General features: G+C 37.2%; 1 protein-coding gene across 1 annotated transcript in view; it reads left to right on the top strand.

Annotated features, from left to right (window-relative positions):
- The window catches only part of KMT2C (lysine methyltransferase 2C), a gene marked incomplete at its 5' end in the record, with an annotated part of 201,819 nt that overhangs the window by 94,545 nt on the left and 83,949 nt on the right, over positions 1–23,325 (top strand). Inside the window, 6 exon segments of the mRNA XM_081996665.1 lie at positions 15,055–15,217; positions 15,896–16,067; positions 17,879–17,993; positions 18,770–18,942; positions 19,689–19,849; positions 22,354–22,467. Coding sequence (XP_081852791.1) covers positions 15,055–15,217; positions 15,896–16,067; positions 17,879–17,993; positions 18,770–18,942; positions 19,689–19,849; positions 22,354–22,467 — 898 coding nt within the window.

Below are 23,325 nucleotides of genomic sequence, written 5' to 3' on the forward strand. Positions count from 1 at the left end.
CTTCATTGCCTGGTTCCCTCTGCGATTTTGCAGACCTGGGCAGAAGCACAATGTCATTTCTGGCAGGCAGACCTACACAAGTGATCTTTCCCATAACTGCATTTCTGGAACACAGTAGCAAATGAGGAGGGAAAAGACCAGGGTTACTCAAGCAGCACGAAACTTCTTTCCTTAAGACGGTTCGTGTGGCTTCATCTAAAGGAAAGTGTGTGATTTTCAGCCTCACCTATTCCTTTTTCTCTCCCACTGCAGTGGTGCTGCTGGTGGTGCTGCTGGTTTCCTGCTGTGGTGCCAGGAGGCCGTTCTGTGGGAGCTCATCCTGTGAGCGCTCCCTTGGCACTGAAGTTGGAAAGCAGAGTCAGCCTTAGATTTTCAGTCTGGGTTTTTTTTCAAGATGAATGCTTAGAAAAATGCACCTTTCTTGAACATTAGATGTCGAATAGGTGGTTACTAGAAACCGGGGGAGACATGTTGTTGCTACAAAAACGTTTCTGAGAGGGTTTTGATGCTGAATAGACGATGGGCTTTGCAGATACTAAGGGCGGTCTGTGAGGTGTAGGAAGCAGACAAAATGTACTGGGGGCACAGAGAGAGACTGAGAGAGAAGCAGCAGTAGCCCAGAAATGAAAGCCGAAAAGCCTAGCTAGGAAACATGAAAGGGCCTATGTTCCTGAAGGAATTTCCAGTGCAGGTTTCCTTTATTCAGTAACATTCACTGAAATAATTTACTGAAGGCTCTGAAGTGAAATTGTTTAGTGTGTGTTCCAAACTGGTGAAGTGTGTTTCACAAAGACCTTTTCTTCCTTTTTGCATGACTTGAGTAGAAAACACTTTTCATAATATGCCCAAAGGAATTCTCTATATCTTTTTTTCTCTCTTCCCCTCCGGATGCCTGTCTTAAACGTTACCCTAAGCATTAAGACAGTACTAGTTCATGCTGAGGTAGCACTCTGTTGCTGGGTATTTTTCAAGAGTCTATAATCTATGTATACCAAGTTATTTTGGGGGCTTACATGTTAAAAACAAGGAGAACCTCATCTCTGAAGAGTGAAGAAAGCCCACTAAAGGAAAATCGCACTGCCTCTTTAGGTCAAGATTGTACCTTCTTCCTCCACTCGTGCTTCAGTTTGCTGGCAGGACTGACCCATTTTGGTGCTTTGTTGTAGAACATGAGAATACGAGTACCTGGGCTCTCCCCTCCTCCTGTCTTTCTATGCTCAGCAGCAGTAGCATAGTCCTTCAAGGTCTACAGAAGACAGAAAGTGACGATAGAATAGCCCCAAATTTTTTAATGTAGAATAAGGAAATAACAAAATGTTCCTTTAAAAAATTATGAAAATATTTACAAATGTATTTAAATTATCATTCCATTAATATTTTCAGCAGATAAGAAGGCTGGAGCTCTATGTATGTTAAAAAAAGGCAGGAAACTGTACCCATCTCTTAACCAGCATGCCAACAGTAAGCCCATAGAAACTTACACAAGGAAGTGTAGCAGCACCACCTATCTCCTCACTTTTGTAGGTATCTGAATGCAACCCTCATTTTCCTACCTTACCACCACCTCTTTTGTGGCTGCTTCTTATTTAAATGTTTTAAATTCAGTCTTTTCCATAGCTAATGTGGATCAATCTTTTGTTTTTTTAAAATGTTATTGCTGAAGGGTCTAGTTTGCCTTAGTGTGATGGTTAGTTCATGAAAAAAGGCTAATCAGTCTTTTGTAGTTAATATTGGTTAGTTTTAGTCAAGGACTTGGTACATTATAGAAAAAAAAAAAGGCATCTTCCTTGCCTTCAGGAGCTTGCTCTTTAATAGATAACACATGAATAAAAGGAAAAAAAAATACCCCTGTGGGACAAGTTGTAGGTATATTTGCTGAGCTGTAGCATTGTTTGGTTAGTGTTAGACAATTGACTCTAATCTTGGGTTTGTAGCAGTTTCCCTTTTAAATAGTATTTTATTTAAGCATGTCTTTTAAATTTTTCATGGATGTGGACCACATGCTTTTTTTTGAATGAGAACTTCAAACTTCAGTCTCTTTAATGAAATTAGACTTATAAAGTGGTTTTCATTATTCCAATCAAAAGAGTCTGGGTAATATTTTTTCATTAAGGGTTTTCATCTGGGGTTTTCACCCATCCTCAAAAAATCATGCAAACACATTTTAATTCAAAACTCAGGAGTACTCATATTAGTCTGTCAGCATCAGTTTGCTTTTAAGCAGTAGCCTAAAAACTACTTCTGAGACTGGTGTACTTAGCAGCTTGCAAAATCAAACCATTAGCAAAAAATAGTTTTGAAATCCCTAAAGATTTTGTTATTGACTTCCATTAGTGTAAGTTCTGTCCCAGAGTTGCAGATTGAGCATAAATATTGCAGGCATCAGTATGAAGTAGTCCCATTAATGCAGGTGTCCTTGAGTGGTTTTTTTTAATAACATGGAACAAATCATGCATGAGAGAGACATCTTACGAATCTTCACAAATGTGGACCTACTGCCTTTCCCGTGCAAATGCGTAACACTTGGTGAAAAATACAGGTAGTACGTGCATTAAAGCTATTTTTTCTAATGACCTAGCCTACTACTGATAGTTGTCTCTTTATGTGAAAGAACGAATATGTTTATTTTCATTTATATAATTGTCCCCTCTATTCAGCAGAACTGAGCTGGGAATAAAAAGTAGGAAAACAGTGGTAGGTCTGTGCCCACAATGAATTTGTAGGTGTTCCATGAATCATAGTCATGTTTAATATTAGTAAGAAGAATCCTATTTAATAATATTAATTGAAGAATTGAAGTGGCATGTTGTCAAATCAACACTTCCCATAAGCTTTTTTACTGGTGTGTTTTTTCTTCAGTGATATTAATCTGTTCCTTCAAAGATGTCTTGTTCCTCTTCAGTACATCAGAGGGGGAAAGTGGCTGTTATTAAATAAATAAATAAATATTTGCTTCCTGGAGCATCTAACATTGGTGGAACAATTTGGTACGCCCTGCATACGTTGCTGTGATACAGTTTTGCTTCAGATACAGTGAGAATACATGTATTCAGTTTACAATCTAGACAGTTTTTCATGAACACTGCAGGTATTTCCACATCTAGCCTTCTCACTTCCAATTTTTAATTCATAAAATAATATTTCTTTCTGTTTAAAAAAATTTCCCCCAGTCTGCTTCTTTATGAAATTGCCTGACAAAGAACAGGGAAGAATGGCGGATTCTGCAGAGTTAATAGTGAATCTGGATGTAAATAAACTGCTGTCAAATATCCAAGCAAATAATGGTTGGGTTTTTTTCTTTCAATTACTGCAGGTTGTTATGGAAATATTAGGTGTTATTTCTATGGTATTTCCAGGGAGATGTGTTGACAAATCATAAACCTTTAAAAGCCAATAGAGACTTCTAGAGAAATAACACAAAATGACAGTTCAGTTGGTATCATCATGCTTTGAGCTTTGTGAGGAAAATGCTCATTTTCCAAAATTTAATGGGATTTGTAACGTTGAACAGGTAAGAGTTTCAGGTTTTCCAGATGTCATACCAGGTGCGTTTTTTGATGAGAGTAACTTGAAATAGATGGTGAATTGTTGGGAAGACTGTTACCGTTCTGCATCCGTCACATCAGAATGTGCCTTGGGCACCCCCAGAATGTTCGCTTTCTGTCAGACATAAAATACTGCGATGGATAAATCCCCCAGTAAAGGTCGGACCTGGCAGCAATGCTCACTCATCTGAGAAGCTAAAAGGTCAAAATACCCAAGATGCTGGTAAGACTAGAAGCTGTGCATCACAGTAACGTATGGTTGTAATTCCACTCTTAATTTTATGTCAGCCTGTGGTGTTTGGTACTTCTGCAAGCTCATTTCTATAGGTGAGTTCACTGTTACAGTCTTATGCAGCAGTTTGGTGTTTTTCAGCCTTTGCTGAACTCTTTTGATTGAAATAAATCCATTTTTGGGTAAACCATCTCTTGCCTTATGGGTGTTTTTAGTAAAGTATTCATCCTAGTACTGTGACAGCATTGTTATCTTAACAGTACCACAGAATTAGGATGATTATCTGATGCTAAGATTTCCATGCCATCAGATAAAATTGATTTTAGAAAACAGTGATTGAACCTTGATTGTTTTAACAGTCTGAACAGTCTCTCTAATACTACTGGATCACTCACATGAATTAGCTGAGCAGCCTGTGTCTCTTGAAGAGTTTATTTGTAGATGATTAGGATTATTAAGCCTAGGAACCACAATAAAGTAAACTTTCCACTGTGTTAGCATGTGGGCAGTTTATGTTTAGGACTTGCAACCTCGTGGTGGATTTACAGCCTGGTCAGCGTGGAGCAGCAGGAAGAATGTGCTATCCAGAGCATAACTCAGAATCCAAAACAGGACTCTCAGAATCTCAGGCTGGCTCTTGTTCTTTCTCCAGGCCCATGTCTTTTGTTGACCCAAATTATTTCCCCTTCAATAGTTCTGATGTATTATTCCTGTTGTTTCAATGCAGTTTTACTTTTTTTTTTTTTTTTTTAATAAAGGAATGGGATTTCCCCATTTTACTGGGAACATTGTGAGAAAAAGCTTTTAGGACATTAATCTCGTCCTAGTTTAGCTGTAACCAGATAAGAATAAAAATACCAAAAACCTCCTCGGCCTGTCATTAGAGATTAAGGAAAAGCATTATGAAGAAATAGAACTGTGCTTCATTTGACTATGTGCTACATATGAAACAAGCTTCATATGTTTGTGCCTTACTCCTTCAAGAGTGTAAGAAGCCCGTTACACATAGCAACATTAAAAACCACACAGAATCTTGTAGTGGAGAAAAGGGATTTTAACGTAAAAGAGACCAGGTGGGTATTGGCACTGCAAGAGAAGTAAATATGTACATTTACTAAGGGAATCTGTGACATACAAAGCATAACACTATTTCCTGGCAGTTTTTTCCATTCAATGGCACTAATATCTCTATAATTAAGAGTAATGGAAGTATTTAGAGGAAAACTGTATACTGTTACAAACCAGTCTTTTTTTAATTGAACAGCTGTAATTTCTACCGATGGAACTGTGTTATAAGAAAATGATTATTAGTTTAAAATGCAAAGTTAAATGAATGCAAAATTAACAAACAGATGGTGAAGAATTATTGTGTTTTATTTTACTCCTGGGTAAAAGGGCTCATGCAGGATTGTAAAAATGTCATCACACTTCGTAAACCTGAAAGCAAACAGAATTTGCAGTTGTGCACATCTGTTTTGGGACACTGCTAAAGGGTTAGAAGAATCAATGTTGTTTTCAAATAAGGGTATTCATCAAAAGGATATCATTTACTTAACAGTTATGGCTTCTGCTAAGCATCAGACTTAATGTTCTGTGGAATTCATTACAAAATTTGGCAGCTTTTTCTTCAGAAGCTACTGAGGCAGCTTGCTGCAAAACGAAATTAACAGCTCCTTCTTATCCCCACCTCCCTGAACCCCAGTACAACAGTTGAATTACCTGCTAAATGTTTGACCAATAATTTCAGGATTTTAAATTCTAGGTCAAGATGTTGTACTTCATGATGCTTGCCCAAGGGATGTCAGTGAAGGAATAGAATGGAAAGACTTCAGTAGCTAGTGAATTAAAAAAAGCATCTGTAATGTTTGGGGATACTATGTTTTGGGAGGGTGAATGGGAGAAATATGTGTAAGTGCCTAATTTAGTCAAATTGAAAAAAACCTAAAAGCTCCAGCCAGAAAAAAACATGTGAAGCTTTTATTAGAAGAGAAATTATATTAATGTTTCAAGCTGGTAGTTTCAAAGTATGCCGTCTAATTGCTTTATTTGAGCTCAATTTACAAAAATTAGTGAACTGAAGATGTAGGATTTTGTTTATGATGACTCTGTGCCATTTGGAGAGCACAATTTAGGAACAGCCAAAGAAATAGGAATTATGAACAATAAGGTACTGATTGCAGTCAGTGGGGAAGGAATACTAAGGAGGTGCTCACTAATGAGGACTGTATTAAAGGCAGGAAATCCTTGTATTTTTTTTATGTCTGTACATAATCCAGAGTTCCTTGTCACCCCACCCCTACTATTACCTTGTAAATTAGGCATATCATTGAGTATATATAGTGACTTTTGCTGACATTAACTTTCTGTTAAACCGAGTTAATATACCTACAAAATCTTTGTTAAAAGAATGCATTGTTAAGACTATAAAATCAAATGCACAAAGTCAGGACATGCCACAAGACAGGTTGTCTGCACACAATATCTTTTGTATGCAATTAATATCCTTTGTGTGTATGCCTGATTATGCAGTCTTTAATTGTATGATCACATGCAGAACAGCTAGTGCCTCGTTGAGTCCATAGGGTGGACATTGCTGTCTTAGTAAAAACCTTAGATTTTTTTCATTGTTGTTCAATGTGTAGGTATGTAGACTATTCAAATACTGCTCAAAGGAAAGAGTTACTCATTTCCACACGAGTTCTTCTATGCTGTTTCAACTATAATAAATGTGAATAACTTGTCCATACATTTTTCTAAATAGTAGATACATGTGGCCTTTTTATGCTTCTTGGGCTCCATTTTCCTGGTGAGAAGTTCAATTTTTAAATTTTTTTTACTTAAAAATACCTGCTAATTTCAATGGCAAATTGAAAGAGTTTAAAAAATACTCGGGCTTACTCACAAAGTTGTGCTGATATTACCATTCTTTCTTCACTCTGTTGGAGCTGTGAGCGCATAGTCTATGTAGAAATCAAGACTATTTTTAGGGGGGAAAAAAACCCCAAGTTTTTAAAAGTAAGGTTAAAGACTAAAAAAATCTTAAGAATTTTACTTAGTGCCCTGCCCAATACCATAAAGGAGCTCTATGAAAGAAGTGAAACTAGAACTGTTTTGCAGGTCAATATTCAGTTGCCATAACTAAGTGTTTTTTTCTTCCACAAGCAACCCACAACTTTTTTCAATACATACTTTTTTCCCCTCTACAAATTAAGCACAGTCCTAGAATTAGCAGTTTTCTTTAATGCAGAGACTCCTTTTAAGAGGTCTGTTTTACGCACTAAGTCCATGTTTGATGTGCAGACCTTTTTGTGTCTCAGTGTACATACACAGTTACAGTTGTGCATATGTGTGTCTGTTCATTCCTTTATCTGTGTCTGGGTGTGTATGTGTTGCTTTGTAAATGTCTGACTGTATCAGTTCCTTGCATTGGGGGAAAAAGAGGAAAAGGCAGACCTCCCAAACTGCAGGTTTAAAACCTTCACAGCTACATACAGACCTTTGCTATTTGAGCTGGCTGAGGGGTAGCGATACAGCACTAGGAGTCAGACGACATTGTACTTTTCCTCCTTGTAGTCTTCATCCAATTTCAGTTGCCTCAGACTTCGGACTTTTTGTTCACTTTGGTTTTTTTAGCCACTTCCATTCTTCCTCATTCTTCCATCATCCTACCTCCTTAACCTTTCTATTCCCTTTTCCCGAGGTGCCTTTTGAGATCTGCCCCTTCACCATTTTCCATGTCTTAGCACATCAGTTCCCTCAGCTCTTTTTCCAGTTTTAGCGCCCAGCTTTAGTTCAGTGGCCCTTGAAGTGTCAACCATGCCCCTCCTCAGCTTCCATCTCTGTCTATGGTTTCTCCTCCCAGTCTCATCAGACTCATTCACACAGTGTAGTTGGTCCCTTTTGTCTCTTTGACCCGTATTTGTCCATCTGCCTGTGTACTGGGTACTGTCATTCCCCAGATCATTTAAGTGACAGTAGTATCAAGAGCCTTAGGAATGTCTGCTTTCCATTCCAGTGGCTTATTGTGCTTAAGCTTAGAGTATTTGTTACAGACTTCCTCTCTCTAATCCTGGTCATACTGTAGCAATCTTGGCAGAAGGTACACGTAGTCCAGTCAGTGCTAGAAAATGGGAAGAATCGGTCATGATCAATGAGAGTGGATGTTTCTGTGATTTTTCACTGTCAAACTTTTGGAAGTGTTTTATGTTAAAAAAAATAGTTTTCTCAAGCTTGGTCATATCTAGATAGGTCTGCAGGGTAAAGACAAAAGTTGCATCCCCCACCCTAAAATTCCTGCCAAATTGCAAGGCCTGTGAGTGAGGTTGTTTGTAAGATGAGCAAAATTTTTTTCTTACTGACTTTTCTAGTCTCAGAAATGGCTGGAAAGTTTTGACTGCATATTCTAAAAGTTTTTAAGAGAATTTAGGCATGTGTTATGTGAAGCTTTAGCTGAACTTTATCGTTCAGAAAACTTAAATGAATAGAACACAATTTATACGGAAGTCTTTGTAAGCAGGACCCGTTCACATCCCTTCATTGATAGTGCACGCTGAGAAAACCTTTGGTGTGGACGTAGCTGTGTTTCCAATAGAGAACTTTTGTCAACATATTTTAGGCGTGCTTCAGCTCAAGACTGTCATCTAAATGTAGTCCTCCCTGTAGACGTCTCTACCTGTGAGCTGTGTTTAAATTCCAATTATAGGCACTGGAGATCTGGCCAGTATTGTCAATGGAGCCTGAAAATGGACACTCACTGTTTGGCCAGCTGGATTGCGATGATGTAAATTCTGTAAAATTACTAAGTCTCTACTAAGTGTAATGGGAGCTTAAACACTTGGCTTATATATACACACAAAATTTAGAGCCTGAAGTTTAGATGTAGTTGTCTCAAGCCTTGTGTCATTTGGAAACACCATGTGGCTGTATAAGCAGTAAAATCTCCTTTCACCGAGTTTCTATTAAATGGCTTCGTAAATGTAATTATGCCAGCCTAGCTGTAGCTACAGAGGATCTGTAGCATAGACATAATCTATGGGATGCTTAAGCTGCTTCAGAGTCCTTGTAAGTGATTTAGGAATGTAGGAGCTATGCTGGATTAGACAGAAAGTTGACTTCATCCCAGTATCTTCGGCAATGACCAGTAACGGATGCCTAGAGAAGATCACTAAACAACAAGCATGTAGCAATGTTTCCCCCAATTATTTTTTTTCAAGCCTCCAACAATTTGTGGCTCAGACTGTGCTCTGCCAACAAAAAGAAATGTCTACACATACTCCTTAAGACCTTCTGAGCATGAATCAAATGGAACTGGCACAATAGTCTGTTTTCTGAGCCTGCCAAAAAGCAGCCTTAAACCAAAGCTGATGATTTCTGTTCTTGCCTCGTTTGTCCTGAAGTTGCTGATGCTGAAGCCTAATAATCACAATTTAAATTACGTTAAACGTTATTGACCTTCTCATTGTTGACATGCTAACTAAGCAACAGGCTTGGGTGTGCCCTTCTGTCATGGTGGATGCTAGATGAGAATTAAAGGAATAATTGTTTGTTAGCTGTGCGATAGCTTAGACACACTGAAAACATTTATATTATCCTAAATCTTGTAGAAAGAGAGGAGGTGAATAAAAAAAAAATTATTTTCCTCATGGAAGTGTGAAAAAAGCAGCAAAGGCAAGGTGTGTGGAGGAAATCATATGCAGGCAGTTGTTCCACTAGCTTATATAATGATGAAGAGAATGCAACTTCAAGGCACACAAACCCTTCTGTGGAGCTTCTGAATGGGCAAGGCTTGGGAAGATTTCAGCTTATATGAGGAAGGATTTGTGCACCATAAGGTTTGCATGTATTCCTCTACCTATTTCAGGTTTCAAATAAAAATATTATCTCCCTTAGCAAACTTGCTTCTTGGATGTTATTAACCTATCACAACTATTATGAAAAACACCTCTGCAAAACATGAATGCTTTATTGTTCCAATTTTTAGATGCCTTGATATCAACACCATTTATTTCAAGTGATTTTTTTTAAAGGTGAAAAAGGAGGCAACTGCTGGGAAGGAGGAACAAAGTAGTGACTTGTAGAGAGCCTGAAGTCTCCACACTTAAAGGGTCTTCTTGCTTTCTACCTTGATTACACGTGTTAAGTCACTGATAGTGGTGTTAGTCATAATAATTTCTATCTTCTTACCTTTGTTCCTTATTCCTGTATAGCATACCTCGGCAGATGACAGGCTGATGGTGTATTTAGTCAATAATTCTGCATTACAAGACAGTCTTTCTCAGTCATGTGTTGAGTTTGGCCAAATGACATCTCTTCCGGTTGTCCATGTTTTTTTGTATATATTTATAAGCAAAACTTGATAGTTTGTTTCTACAATTGTAGTTTTGTCATTTGGTTGTTTTTTGGTTTTTTTTTTTATTTACTTCAGAATATTCGGCATGAAGTAGACACTCTAGTAAAATTTTAATACATGCTGTCTCTGTTAAGAACATTTTTAGTTTTAAATTACAGTTATAAGAGAAAAATCAGAATTTTAATTTCTTCAATTTTACTGTGTGTTAAAGATTGAGGAACAAAAATAACCGATCTTTGATTTTATTGCTTGTTACAGATTTAAGTAATTTCTGAATTTATGACATGATTAATACAAAATTAAAAAATTAGAAGGTAATTTCTGGTACTCTTGGAACTGCATGTTATTTAGTCTCTTTTCTAATCAGTAGTTCAATTGAAAGCCATTAATTGTTTTTATGTTGCCATCTTACTGCATTGTTCTCTTAAATACTTTATGGTACTTAAAACAGTATATTTGGCATTAGAGATGCTAATGGTGATTATTGTCTATAAGCAATATAAAGTTTTTTCTAGATCATGGAGTAATCAATGAAGATTATCAGAACATTTCATTAATCACTGTTTATACTAAAATGTCTTTGTGGTCTTGTTAATGACGGGATGTTATGGTCCAGTCCTCCTTAGTTACAGGTTTGTACGCTAGCAGTTTGCAGTATCTGAAGAGTCTGAAATTTTTCTTGCACGTAATACATGAAATTTTTTATACTAAGGACAGATGGCATGTGTGCATTTTTGGGTACACTATCCTAAAATTGCTTACTGTTATCATAGGCTTTGTCAGCTGACGTTTTAAAGCTCAAGAGGTTCATAATCCGTGAAAATGTTTTGTCCTTTTGCTTAAAAAGCGTTTTGCAATACCAAACACCAACATTTAACTTCACTCCACTAACCAGTTTGCAAGTATTTATTCAAAGTCCATATTTTAGCCTTTCTTTAATGTCTGCCTCCAAAGGGTTGTTACTTGTCCAGTTTCTGAGACAATAATACAAGAAAGTAATTGTAAGGGCAATAAAATCGTGATGAAATATGACCTCTGATTTGTTCTTAGTACTATCTGCATAAAATCTTACGTTATCACACACACAGGCATCTTTTCTTCATTTGAACTCACTGAGTTTTGGAGTACTTAAAAGTGCGAAGCAGCAGTAAGGTTGATGTAAAGTTGGAATACATCTTTTGTCTTTTTTTTTTTTAATTATGTAGGAAAGTTAGAAAGATGTAAACAGTAAGCTGTTTCTTCTGCCACCGTTTTTCAGTTTGGCTGTCTGTTTCCATTAAAGCCAGCAGCATTTGGACGTTCAGCTGAGCTTCCAAGCCACAGGAAGAAATAACCTCTCAGTTCAGTTGGTTTTAGTGCAGTTACGATTCTGACACGATGGTAGGAGTTTTTGTCTTCACAGAAATTTTCTGTGTGGTTTCTGCTACTCTATTTCATCAAGGATGTACTCCCATATAACTAGAAAAGAGAGGAGGTGATTGATCATGTTTCCTTAAGTTTTCTGTTAATTCACTTAGTTCTTCCTTTCTCGTTGTATTTGTATAACGATGGTCCAATGGGATTAGTGAATAAAGGGAATTTTAAAGTCAAATACGAAAGACTGCATAGCTACTTGTTTTTAAAATTAGATCATTTCTGTCTGTATGAAAAAAAACAGATGTAAAAGAAATTGGTGAAAAGGACCAAGTGGATGTGTGGACAGTTTTAAATGGTGGAAATTAAAATAGTGAGAAGTGGCAGAAGTATGGATGGGATCAGAGCTTTCTTGCTATGGACAAGTGCACTAGGAGCTTGCAGAAGAAAATGGTAACTAATGAAGGACTTTTTAGTAGGAGCATAGTCTGCTGACTCTGCTTTAGTGACATTTATTGTATCGAATGTACTATGAATAAGTAGTGAACCATCTCTGTAGCTTTCTGACACCTTGTAAATTTTTTTTTCTGTAGAACAGGACTGTAAAATTATTTGATCCATGAACAAAACAGTGTTTGGCTTGCTTTGACAGCTTACCGTTTTCATATACCTACCCTTTGAATACTCAGATTCAGCTGCCACCCCCTTTGCATGAGGCCTTATTTTGTGCTCACGCTAATGAAATTGAAGACTCGGTACTGTCTCTGTTACTGTCCTCATACAGTGTGGTAAAGACTGCATTGCCCATTGCACTTCATGGGCAGTATGATTTATTCCTTTCTTCCACCTTCTACTGTCCTGATGCCATATTTTAGCAATAGAGTGGTGAGTTTATTTAGCAAAGCTTTCATGGCTTTTTTTAAAATTTAAATTGATACACTTTTGCTGTTCACATCCTTACTTTCTTCATGAGGGTCAATTAATTGTAATAGCTGCACACTTGTTCTTCTGGGGTCATGGCATGTGGCCTGGTTTCAGAGAAGTGTTGGCTTCTAGGGCTGGAAAAGTAACTCTTCTCATCAACAGCTGTTGCCAAAAAAATCCCTTTGGGCATTTTCTTCTTCAGACTGCTTTATCTCTCTTATAAATTCAGCAAATGTTCATATTCTGTGCTTTTTATTTTCTTCACATGATATATACCACATTGTTTTTAAAGTGTGCGTTTTACTTAGCTGCCAAATGCTTTTCATTGCCAGTGCAGTTTAGCAGATGGGTTTGGAGGGTTCAATTAAATGTAATTTGGGCTTCCATTTTCTTCCAACATCTTTACATGATTCCTTAAATCAACATGAACTTTTTTCAAGGCTTTGCAGTAAATGTATAGCTCTTTTCTAATAATTTCATCATTTACTCATAAAGCATTTGGAAAAAGGGATATTCTGATTTTACATTTGTTATGTACAATTGTTGATTGGTGGTTTTGAAAAACAGATGTGATATTTAAAATTTCCATTAATATTGCTATTTTAATCCATTATTCCCAGTTTTTAGTAAATGTTGGATTCTTACAGTGCTTGCAGTTCTTTCAAATTTTCCTTTCCCAATTAGATCATTCTCTTAAGGGTTAATTATGGGATACAACAAAGTCTCTGCTGAATACTTTCTTGAGGGACGTTTTTTGGACCTTAGTTCCTCCCAAGTTCTTGTTCCTAATGTTTCTTACTGAGTAGTATCTTTCAAAAATATGTGGCCTGTCTGTAAGTATTGACCTGAGCCATCTCAATAGGCTGTAGGAGTGTCAAGTTCAAAATAGTGCTGTGGGTTGTATGCTGTTTAATGTGCAGCTGCAGCTCATGAAGTTAGAGGGTTTGGGCCAGGTTTTCATGAATTCACATCTAAGTTCAGGATTTACCTTGTACAGCATCCTCAGTGAGTGTTTACTGAATGTATAGTTTCCTAAGACAAGTTTCTTGCATGACTTCAGTTTTGTTGGCAGTCCTTAAACTTAGTTAGTATTGCTACCTTCTTCACCTGCTTCAGGAGCTCCATATAACTGTTTGCCTGTCCTGTCCCCGCTCCTCTCTTCTGCATTCCAGCTAGTAAAGTAACAGAATATATCTTTTCCATACTGTTAGTAGGTGTTAGAGACATGGATAGAGGTGAGATGTCTTGCAGATCGACTAGGCTAAGTATCGTGGCACGGAAACATGGCAGTAGCTATCCTTAGTAACCTGCTTTAATTTCTGTGCCAAAGCGTTTTGTCTTCTTACACTGCAGTTGTGTTAAGTATAAACTAATATTTTTTCTTTCCCTTGTCAGTGAGTTGTGGTACAGGCAGATATTTTGCTGAAGACGTTAATGTCATCTGGTTTTAAGAATGCCCGTGTAGCTCTTAACACCGGCAGCTTTGTGATTTGTATTTTTGTATGGGCTGGTTTTGGTGTCTGTGGACTTGTAGTAGCACTATTTCATGCCTAATTTCATGCCAGGCCTTGAAACATAGAAGAATTATGGTAATAAATACTGTCTGTATTCTAAGAATTAGGCAGATGCAGTATGTAACTTTGCTTTGCTTTGGTATATGTTCATATTTGGATGTTACTTGACACGAGCTAGTAATCAAATATGCCACTGTTAGTATTATATTTTTATTATGAAAAATGAGAGTCCCCGAGCTCAGTTACTGCTGTATGTTATGTATGCCTTCCTGTGAGCCACTGACCTGTTTTTTCTTAACTCTGAATCTTACAGTGCTGTGCACCAACCTTAAAAAGTATTGTTGCCTTGGTGAAAAAGTGCAAAAGCATGTTACAGTGCTTCAGGGACTGTGATGAATCCAAGAAAGAAAAAAAGACTGATTAACTGAATCAGAAAGGTGTGGGTGATATTTTACAAGCAGACTGATGGAATCTGTTTCCTCTTGACTAGACAATTGGAGGGTTATTGGGTAGTTCTTTCTGAGAAATTATTTCTTTACAAATGTGACTATGGTCTGTAATTTATGCTTATTTATGACTGCTTGAAGTTTGGTGATGATATTTGTGTAACCTTGAAAGGAGAGAGGAAAAGAAAGTGCTAGGTTGTGTGATGCGTTATCCCAGAGAGAATTTTATAATGTCAGTAAAGTTTTTGGTAGAACATTTGGTATTTCATTTCCATTTGCATTTCTGATTAGAGGGTCTACAGTTTTACCTTACAACTTAGAGCTATGTGGTTTTTATTTACAACCTATTGACAGCATAGTGTGGCTTGCCTTTATTACTCAGTAAGTCTCTAAGCCTCTTTACTAAAGGCATAGCTCAAGTTAGGTAATGTATAGAAGAAAAATGCTTCTCTGTGACAAGAAGAATCTTGGTCATCAGAGTGCATTTAAAGTGGGTTTTGTTAAACATTTTAAGTTGGAAAGATCTGGGAGTGCCACTGAAGGACACAGTCCACTAGTTGTCTCCTCCTCAGTATTCACTCTCTTCTGCTGGCCGAGGTGTTTGTCTGTTAAATGAGGCTGGGAAACATAGCTGGCTGAAATGTGACAAGAAAAAATAGTTTTTGAACAATTTGTTATGTTTGTTTTTCAGCGATGTGCATATTGTAAGCACCTTGGAGCCACTATCAAATGCTGTGAAGAGAAATGTACCCAGATGTACCATTACCCCTGTGCTGCTGGAGCAGGCACATTTCAGGATTTCAGTAACTTGTCCCTCCTTTGTCCAGACCATATTGATCAGGCTCCTGAAAGATGTAAGTATGCAGTAATCAAATAACACAAATAGTAACAGGTTTTATGAAAACTGCTCTGTGGTAGGATCATTAAGAGTGCATTTGCTTAGACCTATTTTCCCAGTTTGTGTACCCAAGAATTCATGTATGTTCAGGTATGAGAAAGATGCAAGTTCATACCCTTCTGTTTTTAAAGACTGACAGTGGTGCACAGCAAAGTTTGTGTTTTTCTTTTTTTTTTAATGACAGAAGATGGAAGGGTTTACTTGCAAGGCTTGTCTTCTGCCACGTTTTAGTTCAAATTGATAGGCTTGCTTACTTGCCCTAACTCAAATTAGAGCAACCATGTTGCAAACACTTAAGCTGAACAATAGGTTTAGATCTGTTAGGAGCTTTATTTTGTACTTGTTCCAAAGAAGAGTTGGTCCTAAAGCTCTCAGTTTTATCTTGAGGAGAATAAAATTGTTTCTTTTGGTAGGACTTTATTAAGGTTTAAAATTAATGTCCTTTTGTTACAAAATTAGTTGAGTATATCAGAAAAGCAAATGAAAGGAGTAGTTATTAAGTATATTAATTAAATTTGAACTTCATAAGAATGATCAAGTAAGAACTACCAAAGAATTTCTTGGCTTCATTGGGTTCATTAAATTGTCCATAATTTTGAATGAAATAATAATTGAAAAAATTATTTCTTTGTAGCAAAGGAAGAAGCAAATTGTGCAGTATGCGACAGCCCTGGAGACCTCTTAGATCAACTTTTTTGTACTACCTGTGGCCAGCACTACCATGGGATGTGCCTGGACATACAAGTTACACCTTTAAAAAGAGCAGGTTGGCAGTGTCCTGATTGCAAAGTGTGCCAGAACTGCAAGTAAGTGAGACTTAAAGGACATAGAGGATGGTGTGAGATTTATGTACTCTGATTTTAAAATACCTATTTTATTAACTGTTCTTTTTTCCAAAAAGTGTAGGTTATTTGCCCAGATACATCTGTTATGATATTACATTAAGTAGCTGAACAAACCTTTATGTTGGGAACTTCATTCTGAAAGAGCTGAGCTGGAACTTTGGTACATTATACCTCCAGAGCTGCCATTATCTTGGCAGGTTCTGGAGAGCAGCAAAACCTTCCGACTTTTTCCTCCTTTTAGACAGGAGGATTTTTCTCAAATTTACCAAATTAGTTTAATGTAGTGCCTTTACATTCTGAGAACCTGTCCTCTTACTCATCTGATGTTTCTGCATGTACCACATTCTGGGTAGATCCCCTGCATTAGGCCCTCTCTTCTGTTTCATAACGTCTTTCAGAGGCAGTTAATGAGTCATTATGAAAACAAAAACATGCCTTAGTTGAGCAAAGGGAAAAAAATAACATGAGTGACCACGATTGAATTCTTATACCAGACAAATACTGAGACAACAAAACATAATTGTTGTGATATTATAAGGGTTCACTTAGAAAACTGACTATTTGTACACTTGCTGTCATACAGCCAATCTGGTGGGCACTATAGGGTTCTTTGGATTGCTTGTTTTGTTTTAAAGGGCTTACTAGAAAAGAACTAAGAGTTTTGTTCAGCTTTATTCAGATTAGCTGGGACAGTATGAAGGAAAAAAGCCACTTTGCTACTGCTTCATGTACCTGATCAGTCAGTGCTTTGCTGTTTTCCAAGCAGAACACTCGCTATTTGCTAGCATTCACATTCACCCACATTAAAGAAGATTGTTCCCTGATCACATATAGCTGATAGCAAATGCCAGCAATGAAGTTATAAAAGCATCCTTAAAAATGTCTTACTGGGTAATTACAGTATTTGTTAACAAACCCTCTTTCTAGTGGAAAAGTAGAAGAAAACGTGATGTTTTCACACATATTACTTTATACAGTATGGCAGTTTTATGCCAGTGCTGAAGAGCAGCATTTTAAGCATATCTCCATGCAAAGAGAGAGCATTTTCTGTTTTTTAAAATACCAGGTCTCCCAGGAGATGAAGTAGTATCTAGTATGTGTAATGCCATATATTGTGAAGCTTTATCCAGGCAAATCTTGTTGCATACTTATTTATTGAATTAATTTATTTAAACTAATGCAGAACACAATGCATTTAGATATTCCCTAACTATTTGTCTTATTCTCTGCAAATTTATTTTATCACTGAAATTTGTGGTTCAGTTCTGTAAGATAACATTGTAGGAGAATTGAAGTCTGTCCTATAATGTCTGTTTTGCTCTTACAGTCACATTGGTTGACATTGTTGGAGCTCTGGTAGTCAGATGTGATGGCTCGTTTTCTTTGTTGGAAAAAATAAGTCAGACTGTTTGTAGGAACGAGTACAATTGCATGTTTTTTTCCCAAAGAAATAAGTACATATTTCAGATTTTTAACTTGTTTCAGTAGAGGAAGGCCATTAAATCTGCCTACACGTGTGTAAGTGAAAGTGGGACGATTTCTAGAAATCAGGATGGTTGCACAGGGTCAGCACTTGTTAAAGTAAGCATAGTGGTCTTAATTCATACTTAAATATGAACTTGAGGGTATTGTCTTTGGAGGTGTTTGTAAGTGCTGTTCATATATTTTCATCTGCTCAGCTATGTGTCTTCCTGTTTAGACTTTTCATTAAATAGATTTTTTTGTTATGGCTTGTTTAAATAATTTTTTTAACCACTTGTTACTTTCCTTAGACATTCTGGGGAAGATAACAAGATGCTGGTGTGCGATACATGCGACAAAGGCTACCATACTTTCTGTCTACAACCAGTTATGGATGCTGTACCAACAAATGGTTGGAAATGTAAAGTAAGTTGAAAGGTTTCAGAATAAGTCCTTGTAATTATAGGGGCCCAAATTTTGTTATCCACATTACGCTGTTCTAGGTGTGTTGCAGAGTGCTGTTGCTATGTAACATAACTTGTAGTTTCTGAAGGAATCTCATACGTATTTAATCATGTGGCTTTACAGCTGCTCTGTGAGGGTAGCTGTCAATGTAGCTGCAGTGGCCTATGTAGAACAGTAAATCAACCTCCATAGGGGAAAAGAAAAGTAGGATCCAGGTGGAGTGGATAACCTTCACTTAATGACAGCTGCTCTCATGATTTAGTGTAAACTAAAACCTGTGCAGTGGTATATGTAATCTATACTTAAAGGCCCTTTACATTCAGCTACTTACGGCTTACCAGAACAGCAGTTCTCCAGCTCAAGGGTTCCTTTGCATTTCAGCAGAACAGGATGAAGTTGCTACTTTATCAGTATCTCTGTGAGTAAATGTAAGTAGTAACAAAAATACGATTCCAGCATAACAAGGGAAGTCCCTGTACATGAGATGTATGTAATTTCATAGCCAGTTTTTGGCAGTCATAAGGTGACTGAGATTAGGAATGAACAAGTTTGGTCTCGTAAGAAATACTCCTCTCAAGTCAGGGAGTAGCGCAAAGAAACTGTTCTTGCTGTTGCAGAGGCTCTTCATGCTCTACTGTCAGATCCTGGATAATTCATTAGTGTTACGAAGGATAGAAACTTACTTTAATTACATTGTGAAATATCATAAATAACAACTAAATTCTTGTGATCTCTAGAACTGTAGAGTATGTGCTGAGTGTGGCACACGAACAAGTTGTCAGTGGCACCATAATTGTTTGGTATGTGACAGTTGTTACCAACAGCAAGACAACTTATCTTGTCCTTTCTGTGAAAAACTGTGCCTCCAAGACTTCCAGAAAGATATGTTGCATTGTCACATGTGCAAAAGGTAAGAATCCTAATTTTTGTTAAATGGTACTAAAATGCCTAAAGCTTATGGTGAGCTGTATGACATTGATGCGTTTCTGTGAAGGGTGTAGACTGTGTTTCATGTACAATGCTATAGTATCTTTTTGTGCAACATCTTGATCCTTCATCCCTGAACAAGAGTAGGTAGTCTTATTTTACTCTTAGCAAATAAGTATTAACTGGCAGTTACCTGAGGTGTACAGAGAAATATGTGCTGCGAATGATTCTTGTATTGCATATTTTGTGACTAAGCAGACTGGAAGAGTCATCGTCCTAACTTTTAAAGACTGTTGTATAAACAGGGTTGTTTGCAATGGTCTATTTTTGTTAAATTTCAAGTAGGTGTTCTCTATTTAATTTTATGTGTTTTGCTATGCCAGTAATTAAAAAGAAAAAGCACTATTGGGAACCCTTTAAGAACATAGACTGTGTTTCATATTCAATGCTGTTGTATCTTGCTGTGCAACGTCTTGATACTGCTGTACATGTTGTGGTGTCCAGTTGGCTTTAGTGGCAGTTTAGGTCTTCATGTTTACATTTGTTCACTGCTTGACATACTGACGTATCATGCTTATTTCTCTAAAATTCTCCGTAATAAAGCATTGGTTGCAATTTTTTTATTTCTCCATAGGAATGGAAAATAGTGCTATTTTAAAACTTATTTTTACTAGGATACTTTATATTTTTATTATTATAATTATAGTCACACTAAATTAATCTCCCCAGGTGGATTCACATAGAGTGTGACAGATGTCCAGGTAGTGAATTGGAGTCTCAGTTGAAAGACTACATCTGCACTCTTTGTAAACAAGGAGAAGGGGATCAGACTCAGTCATGTGATGTAATGGACACTTCTGAACTCATTCCTGAACCTGACAGTATAACAGGTAATCAAACGTGATCTTAATATTTCCAAAATGCTAACATCAAATACAAATATCTGCAGCTGTCTCACAAAGTCTTTTGTGAACCAGCCACTCATATACTACTCTCTGGAGTTCATCTATTCCTTTATTTAGCAGCAGCTTCTCAAGCTGTCCATGGGTGAGCTGTCTTTTCAATGTGCTATCTGGCTTCAGGATCCTGTATTAGAGACATGGGCAAGTAAGCACCTTAGTCGTGGCCCTCAACCTTCCAGCTCCAGCTTCCCAGCCCGTAGCTGTTGATTTTTAATTTAATTTAATTTAGCTGTCTCTGATTTTTTTATGGATGTGGTATAATTCACAAATGTATTCATTTGGCAGCCTAACTGTCAATTGTCATTTTTCGTGCCTCAATATGGGAAGGACATCAAACTATTAGAGTGTGTCCAGAGGATGGTGAGCAAGATGGTGAAAGGCCTCAAGGGCAAGAGTTCTGAGGAGCAGCTGAAGTCACTTGGTTTGTTCAGCTTGGAAAAGACAAGGCTGAGGGGTGCCATTATTGCAGTCTACAACTCCCTCAAGGGGGGCAGCAGAAGGGGAGGTGCTGATCTCCTTTCTCTGGTGACCAGTGGTAGGACTCAAGGAAATGGACTGAGCAGACTGGACATGAGGAAAAGGTTCTTCACTGAGAGGGTGGTTGGTCACTGGAACCAAGCCTGTCAGAGTTCAAGGAGCATCAGGATGACGCTTTTAGTCATATGGTTTAGTTTTAGGTAGTCCTGTGAGTAGGGAGTTGGACTCGATGATCCTTATGGGTCCCTTCCAACTTGAGGTACTCTATGATTCTGTGAACTGCACTACTACTGCCATGTGCATTTCTGATGCCCAAACAGCAATGCTTGATCTTTTGCTAGAAGAAATAGACAGCTCAGTTGCATAAGTATCTCTGTTCTCAAAAGCCTGGTCATTTTTGACTGGAAAGGGGAAGTACTGGACTACTACAGAAGTCTTAATTTTTTTGTGTTCAAACTGATGTTTTGTGTAAACAAGTCATTCTCTTTGTGTTAGCCTGTACACGTAAGTGCTTACCTTTCATGAGCAGGAAAGAAATTATATAAAGAAAAAGACAATCCTGGAGGAAGGGCAGTGACAGTATTTAAATGTATGTAAATGAGCAGAAAAACTCTGCCAGTGAACATGCACACTGAGTTAGGAAAAAGGGATGACTTCAACCTTTGAAGATCACTTCTATTCTGAAAGATTAGTAGAGGCTGTTGGGACTCCCAGGGAGTGTATTTAGAACATTTAGGAAGATGTCCAAGTAATACCCAAAACTTACACTGGAAAAACTCCCAATCTATCTTCTGCTGAAAACCCTTTTGAATAAGTAACAGGTTTATTTGAAAGGCTAAGGTTTTAAGTATGTCATGGCAAAGTAATACTTCTGTTAGGATTTCTAGCTAGTAGAAGCATTGACAGCATACTTTTCTCCCGAGGGAAGAACAGGACTGTCGTCTCAACTACTAGGAGAAATCTGGAGCTATTACATCAGTACAGTCATGAAGTGTTTTATACCCAGGAGAGCACTTTTGTACATTAAAATCGGATTTGGAGCCAATCTAAATTATCATTTCCTCAATGTGAAAATATCACTTCAAAGTTGGCAGAGTCTGAGAGCAGTTTTTAGGTGCTAGAAGTAGCATCACCTAATAGTTCTTGGCTTTTTGAACTTCAAAGAGGCTTTCCTGAACAGAAAGATATATTCATTTGACTTTTTTTGTACTAACATCCACGGAGGATCAGTTCCTTTTGAGTTAATGCTAACTATATACTTTGTTTTTCCTGCTTCTACTTTGTCTAGTGTATTTTAATGAATTTCCTTAACTGAAAAAGCGTTTACACAAGGAAAAAAATATTTCCTGTTTCTGTGGTCTATAACAATACTGTCAGCCAAAGAAGTGCTCAGTTACGCCTTTTCAATGCAAGTTCCTTTATTTAATATGAGGAACTCGTATATCCTAGTTCTAAAGTGGTAAAATTTAGTTTTCAAGTTGTTAGGTAAGTTGAAAATCAGCGTTCCAAGTGCTGATAGTAGATGGAACCTCACATATATATGCCATAAGCCATTGTAATATTTGTATAAAAATTTGAAGCCTTCATGCTACAAGTTCTGTTGAATTTAGCAGACTGGAATTTCAGAAAAGACTTTCTTGTATTGCTCAGGCAATGCAAAAATCTGTGACTGTGTGTAAATTAGATTTTCACAATTAGGTGTATATGACTGCTTCACAGACATTTTTCATTGCCTAAAAGGTATAAAGCAGCTTTAGTGTTAATGGGAAAAAGGCTTTTAATCTTTAAGGAGTACTATATAGTCTCCCTAACCTTCTCATTGACCTGATTTGTCCTAATTCCTGTCATACCGTTAAATATCATTCTCTTTAGCTAAAAGGTCAGTGACTGCAACTACTGATGCCAAAAGAATAAACATCATATCAATTTTGATAACTTCTTTGCCTCTTCTTAAGCTTGTACAAATGAAATGGAAATGGAAAGTGGTGGAGAGGATGTGACATTTCAGGAACAACCTGTTACTGGTGATGGCCCTGGTCAAGAATCAGCTGTTGGATGTGTCACAGACGGTAAGAAAGAGTTTTGCAGTCTGAGAAAATGCCAGTACAGAAACCTTCAGAACCTTCTTCTATTCAGAAAGTTTTGTGGTACTTCATAAATTTCAGAGGAAAAAGTGCCTGGAAAGCAGTAGGACACAAATTGCATCAGTTCTGAACTCTCAAGTAAGAGTATGAACTTTTTTGATGAAGAAGTATTTTATTGAAGGCAAAATAGTCTTCAGAATATTTGTGTAGGAGGAAGTTGTTTTACTTTTTTGTGGTACTGGTTTTCTCCAAAAGCTGGAAATACAGCTAAATGCTTTTGTACACTGGAGGTTTATAGTAAAAAACACTATTTCTTGCTACTCAAATACAGTCGCTTACACTTTGTCTTCAAGTCTTTTTTGTTTGTAGCTGCAAATAACTGGATTGGATTAATTTCCCTTGGTGTGTTTTGGGGCACACTGTAGAACTTCTTTCCAGTTTATGTGCTTTGTGGTTGTAACTCCATAAGTATCTATGGTTAAAAATTTCTTCTTGTATTTTTTCTCTTTGTAAATAAAAGATAAGTTATTTAATACACAAATGTACTCATCCAGACCAGGGGTGCTGCAGTATCTGATCATTTGTGTTCTGGGAATAAATATATCATATCAATCACACGTGAAGTGCCAGCCAAAGAAAATAATACAAATCAAACAATTTCTGGGTCAAGTCCTCTAAATGTGTTAGTGACTGATATCAGTGGCAAAGAACTTTACAGTATGTCCCGTCCACTCGCAGACAATGTTGGAGGATGGTTGCTATAAAGGGAAACAAGAAACCTGCATTTAAAGCCAAAGCCAAATAAAAAAAAAAAAAATCTTGCAGGTTAGCTGTTATCACTCT

The sequence above is a fragment of the Phaethon aethereus genome, assembly GCF_964289735.1.
Source record: "Phaethon aethereus genome assembly, chromosome: 2".
Taxonomy (NCBI): Eukaryota; Metazoa; Chordata; class Aves; order Phaethontiformes; family Phaethontidae; genus Phaethon; species Phaethon aethereus.